The sequence below is a fragment of the Lytechinus variegatus genome, chromosome 17 (genome assembly GCF_018143015.1).
Source record: "Lytechinus variegatus isolate NC3 chromosome 17, Lvar_3.0, whole genome shotgun sequence".
NCBI classification, from domain to species: domain Eukaryota; kingdom Metazoa; phylum Echinodermata; class Echinoidea; order Temnopleuroida; family Toxopneustidae; genus Lytechinus; species Lytechinus variegatus.
In genome coordinates, this window is record NC_054756.1 from 463,492 (window position 1) to 473,534 (window position 10,043).

General features: G+C 36.7%; 1 protein-coding gene across 1 annotated transcript; it reads right to left on the reverse strand.

Annotated features, from left to right (window-relative positions):
* Positions 1 to 483: 483 nt before the first annotated feature.
* On the reverse strand, positions 484 to 9,667 carry LOC121431030 (membrane progestin receptor beta-like). The gene is made up of 3 exons (XM_041628492.1): positions 9,548 to 9,667; positions 4,093 to 4,256; positions 484 to 2,094 (listed from the first exon to the last, which is right to left on the reverse strand). The coding sequence occupies exons 2-3, from the start codon at positions 4,219 to 4,221 to the stop codon at positions 1,186 to 1,188; spliced, it is 1,038 nt and encodes a 345-aa protein (XP_041484426.1). The 5' UTR covers positions 4,222 to 4,256; positions 9,548 to 9,667; the 3' UTR covers positions 484 to 1,185.
* Between the last annotated feature and the right edge of the window lie 376 nt (positions 9,668 to 10,043).

Consider the following 10,043-nt stretch of genomic DNA (forward strand, 5'->3'; position numbering starts at 1 on the left):
GTGTGTATAAGAACCTGTCTATAGCAGCCACCTGTCTATAAAGGCCACATTTTGTGTTCCCATTGGGTGGTCACTATAGACAGGTTTCACTGTACATGTATTAGTAGGAATTACTACTGTATTCTACATGTATAATTCTATACCATGTCTGCATTATTAAAATGCAACAACTCATTATTCAGAAAATCATGTACATATTTTTGCACATTCATAACAGCATCATATGTGGAAACAGACTACCATCGAACAAGGTGGAGACAGACAATTAAAGAATAATTATCATCCTCTTGGGCTTGTGCTTCTAATATTACAAGGTAATGAGTCCTTGACTGTCACCGTGACTACAATATTGTTCTTCAATTTGCTGATTGATATTGAGGAAAAATAAATTTGATATATTGACTCATTTCTGACTACAAAACACTTTCAATTTGTTAATTGAAATATATGTACATGCAGAAGGGATTTTTTTTAAGGATACTATTGTACGTGATTCTATGATTCCCATATACTTTGTACAGGGAGTCAGGGACCATCCGATTCCAATACATAGTGACGATAGAGATACAGTTGTACATACGCAACACATTTGCATTCTTTATGTACACCATTCATTACATACCACGTATTCTGGAATAGATTTTATAGAGACGAGTACTGATTTAAAACAATATGGTAAAATGTGAAATGCCATATTAAAGTTAATAACTGAACATATGATAGCGTCATGACCTTAGAGAATTTTAGGCTTCAACTATCATCACTCATTATTGACTTTCGGCAATCTTGTGTAAATTACAATGCAGGTTGCATTCCAATCGTTGTATTACAAGTACTTGTCTCTGTCATTTGAAAAAGATATCCATAAATTATCCGATTTTGTAATATCAAATTTCAGATTCTTTTACAAAGAATAGCAAGATTGTATTAAATCATGCAGTTAAGAGTATTTTGATAAGAATAAATAAACTCCTATCAATTTATTCATGATTCAAGGTTTTTGCACAGCAAGCTAACCTAGCCTAGATAACATAATAAATCTACTCTGCATGCCAACTCCCTTGCATCACAACTTTTTTTTGCGTTCCAACATCAAACATATATATTAGCCTGTGAAAAATATCAAAGTGTACTGAAAGAACTATTTTTTCATTTTCCATTTTCTTACAAAAGAATTCACCATCATTAATCCGTACCAATCTTGCTTATCTTCTGCCATACTTTATGCCTGAACGCAAACAACGTTGCAACATCAGCGATGACCAGGATAGAAATATAAAACATAGCCTCTAAGAATGAAGGATCAGTGAGGGTCGAGTACTCATCCCGTCGATGAAGGAAGTCTAAATGAGCAGCTTTCATTTGATAGTACATGACAAAGGCCATAGCAACGTGAAATATTTGATGACTATGTCCCAGGATGTCGTACTTACCGGGGTGAAACTTCTGAGGGTACGGCATGGCAAAGAAGAAGACACTCGGGTAGATGAAGCTTACCTGGATGAAATGAAAGAAGAGGGCGCTGTCTAGGGGTTGATTTGAGAAGAAGCAGCCAAGAAGGCGGTGGTAGATGGGCGCTATGATGAGCACGTAACCCGCCCCAACGGAGCCCAACTGCCACAGCTTGCGTGCAAAGGGGTAAGGACGCTTGTAGCGGTACTTCGCATAGCTGCAACAGAAGCAGACACCGTAGCTCAGGACAACCATCATGGGCATGAAGAACCAGCTGACGGAGCGGACGAAAGAGGGAAGCGCCGAGAAGTAGAAGTGGGCGAGGGAGCCCCCGAAGCCGTAAATGCTCATTCCGAGGTAGTCGATGAACCAACAGGTGTAGTGCGTCAGCTCGCTGTGCGAATGGAAGAGATGAGCGAGGGCGCTCATCAGGGGAAGCACGCAGCAACATCCACAGAAGATGACAAAGATCAGGGCGTAGGGATCACCATAGATATCCAGGGGAGCACAGAACTTGAAGGATTGGTAGAATAGGATTGAGAAGGCAGCAGCATGTGTCCATACGTTGAGACTCTCATTGTGAAGCTCAAGGAAACTCTTAGCGTAGTAGGTTAGACTATGATGGGGCTCTCTGTATCCATACTGTAATCATCAAAACACAAGGCATCATCATCATTTTAATAAGTATCACAATAAAGTCAACTGTCCATAGCAAAATAATTATTCAAATCTGATTCTTATCAATAATTCTCTGTTACTCTTAATATTGAAACTGATTTTCCATGTTGTTATTTTAAATAAATAAGCATCCATAATCTATTTTTCTTCTCTTCTTTTTAAGCATATGAAATCGATTTCATTTCATTTTTGTTCATACTGTATGTACATTGTAGATCCATGGATACATGTACATGCAATCAACCCCCCCTTGTTGTTTCAAATGACTAAAGGTATACAAAATTGATAATGAATTATAAAATTTTGATTTTAAACATAGAGAATACATGTACTTCTTTGAGCACAATTGGTTCTAAAATGGCTAAACGTATACATCAGACTTGTGTGTGTGTGGGGGGGGGGTATCATACAAAAAGACATTAATGTTCAGAACCAATGACATTTCAGTTAAAGGTGATTGAATACACGTGTTTGCAATGCAGGAAGCTGCCAGCAGAAATGATGAAAGTGTTGCTGAAAATGATCATTTACAATTTCTTTTTCAATACGGCTCAACGTTTCAGCCTGTATAGGCAGACGCACATATGACAAGCCGTTTTATCATCTTACCATATTTTGTCAATAATGGATTAGTTGACAAAAAGAAATAATTTCTTGATATCAAGAAATATGTAGGATTAAATGGTGGCTTGCCATACACGAGTTGCCTTACGGTGGCTATAACAAGGGGCTGATCCAGGATTTTCTAAAGGTGGGGGGGCACAATTTCCCTAAGGAAAATTTGACCCCCCCAAAAAAAGAGCCTCATTTGCGTATGAATGACATATTGACTATGACTCTCATGGGGGTGGGGGCAAGGGACAGAAATGCCCCCACCCCCTCCCCCTATATCCGCCACTTGCTATGACATCCCGGTGTGAGTTCCTTTTAAACCTGAAACCAAGTACCAGTACAGAGATATAGCATTTCATCACTTGGAAGCCTCAGTACATGTAATACAAGTTTGACCTTGATATACTTACTGTACTCCATAGCTAATGGAAGACAAATCCTTTATCTATGAAAAAACCTTTTTTCAATGTTCAAGAGAGTGGAAAACATTACTGCCAAAATACTGATTCAAATTATAACGATTTTGCTAAAGAAAAGTCACCAGATAAGACTTCATAAAAATTTGACTTGCGGAGATCAGATTTCAATTTCGACTAAAAGCTGACAGGAATCAAAGTGATTTAAAACCTGATTAGTGGTTTAATACCCAGTCATGCGTGAAGTCATTTATAGACTTTTGAACTGCGTTAAGACACACCAACAATGGTTCCATAACACAAAGACATGATTTCCACGATTAATTGTACATTAAATATGGCATTGTCCTACAATTGGTTGCAAAGCTTTAAGCGTGTTTCTACAGAAATTATTGAACAGTATTAGCCACGTAAGTATCCAGAATTCTGTAGAAACAGACGCAATGCAGTTTATCAATAAACCGCATTACGCTAAATATTAACGGTTTCTCATATCCACCTCCGGGGAGGTAGTTATTGCCGTGCTAATCTGTTTATTTGCGACGCAGAATGTGCGTTAATCGAATTATTTGCTATGTAAAAACAGGTTGGTTATACGGGCAATACGTTTTTTCGATTCTGGAAAAGATGAACCGTTTTTTAATGATTCTCTGTAGAAACATGCCATTTGCGCTATGGGCCCTAGGACCATGTTGCATCGCAATTTATATAAAATCATTGGTTTTTATTGGCTGCCAAGTATTGTTTCCATGGTAGTTAACATTGAATAGCAAAGTTTAAAATTAATCTAACAGGTCCTGGATCCCGTAACACAAAAGTTGACTAATCATACACTTGATTTTCATGATTGATTCTACATTGTAGTCTATGCAATCAATCATGATCATACGATCATTGCAAAGCTTTGTGTTACGCGCCCTTTGTGTGTACTTACTTTGACAAATGGTTCCTGGAATATTACAGGTACTTCATCAACGTCTCTCGTGTTGAAATTCGCTGAGCCTTGGTAGCCATTTTTAGATGCTCCTCCAAGGAGACGACGGAAGTTCACGTTTTCCCACATGATAGAGGGCGCCTTCTCAAATCACCTGTTAAAACCTGAAAAAGTAAAAAAAAGGATGTTATCATCCAATAGTATGCCATGAAGTTCACAAAGTCCAATATTATTACTAAAAATCAATAGATTCTGGAAGGGTAACTTTAGCACATTGAAAAGCAAGAACAGGAAAAAGTTATGCAAATAGACAACAAAAAGATGGCTTTTTAGCAAAAAAAGAGAAATATATAGCACAGAAATACTGATTGGCAAAAGAAAATGAAAGAATCAGACAAGCCAAAAACAAAAAACTAAAGAAAACTGAATTTAAGGAAACATATTTCTTTTGCATACAGTTTCAAAGGATGTAACGCGTATTGTACAACAGAAAACTGATCTGGTATAACTCGGTTGAACTTGAAAAAGAATAAAAAATTAAACAAAAAACATAGGGTTTTCTTTTATATTTGCATACCTACATGTAACACCCTGACACTGGCATCTAAAGTTAATATATAACGAATGAAACTGAACTTGCACATGTACCAGTGTTAATAGCTGATCACTAATTACTAATACTAACACACATATCAACAAATATATGAAGCTGATCTATTTGACTTTGAGGACTTGAAGGACAGGTGGAAAACAAATGGAACCCCTATGGTTTTGTCAAAATGATGTTCTCACCATGTACATGAACCTCTACAAGAGTCTGTCTTTTTTTTAAGTACAATTGAGATAATATAAAATTTCATAATGATGTTTCAATTTTGAATTTGTGTACCTTTTCACAAACATGTCAAAACCAACTGCAATACCAATCCTGATATTCTGATATTATAACATCACCTACATGTATTATGGTTGGGTGATAATGCTGTAGGATGAGTGTGGATTGAGGAAACAATTTTATGAAAATTAATAGAGAACAGGAAATGTTTGTTGTAAGAACCTATTTCTGTGTTGTTATACTTGATACTTAGAGAAGAATTAACAATGCCTCCCTATTACATGTACATGATAAGGACAAAAATGAAATCAATGAAAGAAACAGAACAAGGTTTCTTTGATGTACATGTACACGTAGGGTGAACTTTACATGTAATTTTAATATGACTCTCATTTTCACCGATTCAAAACATGTTTAATTTCTTCATCATTTCCATTTAAATGCTGATTATAAACACTTTATGAATTCTTAACATACTGTAATATTTCCAATTTGAATGAAGTTGCAATAAAACAACAAAATATTTTGTATAGAAATAAATGCACCCTACTTGACCTCCCCACCAGGTCAGTGAGTATCGGTAGTCTGCGAGCACAGACCCTTGCTATTCACATAGTATATAATGCAGAGTCTGAATTAGTGAGACTAGATTCACGATGTACTGTGGCTGGTTTTACATGTACCTAGTCTGCTCTGCAAACCCTTCACTCGAGTTTAGGGTCTGAATGTGCAGCCTACTCATGCCTTGTGTATTGAAGTCCCTGTCGCTCAGGCAATCTTTTGTATGTTCTAGTCTTTGCGTGGAGACACACTTGTTGATCAAAGTTTCAATCAGGGTCTGTGCCTGCAGACTAGGTTCTACCAGACAGAATCTTTAGAGTCTAGTCTTCACTCCAAACCCATTATAGGGGATAAAGTGTCAAATATATTACAGTCTGTGCCTGCAGACTAGTCAATGGGTGCAGTGTACATGTAGCTTTGCAATAAAGTACATAACAAGTGCCTCAGCATAAAAATACAGTTCCCAGTGGAAGTGCAACGGTGTAACATGAGCATTTCAGAATACTTATTCTACCTTTAAAAAGGAAATGAAAATGCACCCTTCTCTGGGTAGTCCAAGTCCAAGGTTTTCTTTATTCTTTGTAAACAGATAGGAATCTGAGAGAACTAATAAAACGCTAAAACCATAAAGTCATGAATGAATGCCCAACCTAAACCCACAAAGTCCAAAGTCCCCCATTGACGTCAATGATATCATCCACAGTTACCAGACTTTATTCAGGAAACTATCTCTAAAATGTTTGCCAAAGAATAAAATTCTTTGCTTTCATTCTTTACTCATTCATGTATGAAAAAAAAAATCACTCAAGAAGAATATGAAGTGTATATGTCTACTCACATGAAAGGATTATGACAAGTTTAAAAAAAAAATCTAAATACACAGTAATACAAGTGGGACTAGGTGGGCAAGTACATGTAGTGTGTATAATTATTAACCACAATCTACGTGCACATTTCTTGTAGCAATACATGTATGCCCACCCCTAGACACAAGTACACTGTACATGTGACAATGTGGTGCAAGCTGATCTTGAGACAACTATTCATACACACTCAAAGCCATAAAGCTTTGAATAAGGGTCAATTAATGTGAATTATACTCAACTAACATTCCAATATTTAAAAAATAGAGACGCCATAATCAATGTTTTCAAGTAGTTGAATTCTTTGCAAAAATGTAATTTTTTTTTAAATCTAGCATCCTCTAGTGTAGTACGTTTCACGGTACACCATGTATCTTTCTTGGGCAAATGTTGGTCCTGAAAAGGACCACCCAATCTCGACGTTTCGACAAGTGTGTTCTTGTCGTCCTCAGGAGAATTTCTAGCATCCTCTCTTCTCCATTTTAAAAAGATGTTTGGAGCACTTATCTTACAAAAAAAGTCTCACTAGAAGTAAAGCTGCAAAAATCACATTATAACATTATCAACCCATTCTATGATTGAAAAGTTTATATATCAGAACTAAGGAAAAAATATGCAGTAAATTCTTAATTTACAGATACCTGATCAAAATAATTTTTCATCATCATTTTGCTAAATTCATCCTCTTTAACACACTTTCATTTGATTTCCTTCAGATCATTTAGGCCTACAAAGGATATTGGAATGATGTGTGCCATTTGTGAGATTTTTCCAAAGTCCAAAACCATTGATGCTCAAGAAGTCAAGAACAATAAAAAAAAACACTAATCTGAAAATATATTGTGTCTCTGACATGAACTAATCAAAGCAAATGGAGGGATAGAAATTACATGTAGACAAAATCTATTCTGGAAATCTCCTCATCTACATGTACATGTAAATCCTGATGCCATTTTCAGGTTTGGGCTTCATTGCTAAGCACAGTGAGTGAAGTACAAATCAACAAAAGTCACTATTATCTATTAGCAAATCAATAATACAAGTGACCCATGAAGGCATCTCAAAAGACAGTGTCTAACATCTGAAAAGATTCAGTCAATATATTGAAGCAAACCTCCAAAACACACCTTGGCAACTCCACAAAACCCCAGGAACACACCCTATTGTGTTGGACATGCTTCACTGACGTCAGTTCACCAAGTGTTTGATACACTGTCTGTTTACAGGCAGAGGCTCAGAAAGCATGAATGGATTGGATGAAAGGGTCTTTGCAAGCAAGGACTGTGTGTGTATTTGAGTTTTTATCAGATCTGTATCAATCAGATATGATTTACATCTCGGACCAAACTTTAATGTCACCATCCGAAAGATGTGACCAGGGCTCGAACCTCTGCATCAATTTGTAACTTCCCCACATAGCTTGGATTAAAGGCGCACGCCACAACGCCCAGTTTTATCTTTCTTTCATTGATTTATTATGATACATGTATTTTTAACAAATCATTTTAGAATTGCAGGCCTCATTTTTTAATCCATTAAAGTGCACATAAACATTGTCGGGGGACATACAATATGCGTACATAAAAATTGATCTAAAAATGAGCTTTGTCATGTTTCTTAGATCGAGTTGTCCATGTAGAATCTCATGAATACATAATATCATTACATGTAGTTCAGCATACATTATAAGATTCAACCAATGAACCATGGAACTACAACAGTAACAACTATTACATGTACATGGAATTTATTACAATTATGCCTTGACTGACTGTTATAAATGTAAGCACAATATTTTGCTTGAAACTTGCTGACAAAACATGATTTTATAAAACATCTGACTGGGAACTCCTTTCTTTATATTTCTGCATTTGAAAATTTCCAGCAGGTCTTGAAAATTCCTGAAAGTTGCCAAAATTTATAAAAATTCCCACAAAACTGCTGTTTATTCCCACGTACGATTTGTGCGAGGTGTGGGAGGTGGGGCCGTACAAAACCCAATGATGTTGTAGGGTTTGTCTCCAATAGAACCCTACTTGTTATTGGTAAGGGCTGGGTTTCACACGCCAATAGAATCTAGTTAGATCTACTTCATGTATGGTGGGGTGACCATATTTTGCGCACATTTTAGAAATTATCATGAAGTTGATTTTCAATCAAAAATTTTTCACAGTTCACACAAAATTAATTAAAATGATACCAGATGGAAGGCAAGATCCCAAAGTCAAATTCACTTGACGGAATTATGAAGTACATGTAGGTCAAGCAGAGCTACCAAGTCTCGCGCATTATGCGTGAGACTCAAGCATTTTTTACTCTTGTTCATCCCCTCAAATCTCTGTCTCACGCAACTATCACAGCCTATCCCCATATATATTTTACACAATGTCTGTGATCTCACTCAGATTCACAGAAAATCTCACGCATAGCTGGTCTTTGAACTTGGCGTCTCTGGTCAAGGGTTTCGCTGGTAGCGCGATCTCAAATTCCACAGCAATCGACTAATGCGCGCTCGGCTAAAAAAGTGTCCTAAAAAAGTGTGACCTTAATTTGCGCATGATCGTTTTGCAAAGCTTCAGAAAAGAAATCAATCAGACAAAGTTAAGATAATTATATCAGGAGGTTGAAATGCCATGATTCATTGTGGATTCATTTGAATAAATCATTGAATTGATTGACATCATCATCAAAATCGATCATGACCGACGGCGACAATCGAGCGGCGCGATTAGCATGATTTTTCAATCCCAGACCCAGTGAAAGATTTTTTAAAATTATGGCTCAGTTGAAAATCTGTACAGCACTACAGCCAGGCTGTACCCGTACAGATTTTCAACTGAGCCATAAAAAATCAAACTGTCTTTACTTTGGCCACCAAAGAAAAAAATATAGACAGGCAGACGGCTACGCATCATCGCCATAATCCATATAAACTCTGATCTAATACCGCATTACCGGTACCATACTCGAGCTCGAGCAGTTGGTGTGAAGTCCAGTCCCCGTGAGCTGTGCAGGACCAATTTCACACTGGCGCGCACACGTTACTGCGAGTGTTTCTATTCAATTGCAATGATCGCTAATTGATCAAAACGAAAAGGAATTTTTAATATCAAACCATTTATTCTAATGAATTCGGTCATGGTATTCATGAAATTGAAATAATAATAACGACAATCCTCTGTACAACTCCACTTACAGATACTACGTTTCTTCACAAATCAGCTCGGAAAAGTCGTCGACATCTGGAATTTCGGCCCGTAACTAGGTAAACTGGGAGCGGCTCACGTACGTCCGATGATGTAGCACAGTGCAGTATACCGGCATAGCTAGCAATGCAATGCTGTGCTGTATAGTGTGTACGGTATAACGCTAGACGTTCATCAGTACGCATTTCTGTTCCTGTTCAAATTAGTTGCAGAAAATGCGTTTATTTATTTCAAAAAAATATCCGTTTATGTTGTGAATAATTATAAATGATAATAAAAACAACAAAAGTACAATTTCGATTGAAAATTTACAAATTAAGATCAACTTTTATCTTTGATAAATTTCCAATAAATTACAACGGCTGGTAATTATATACATCAAATTCCATTGATCACTCCTTCTCGAGTGTTTAATAAAAAACAAAAATAAAATGTATAATCCAAATGATTCGAGCAGTATTACAAGGATAATCGATATTAGTCGAC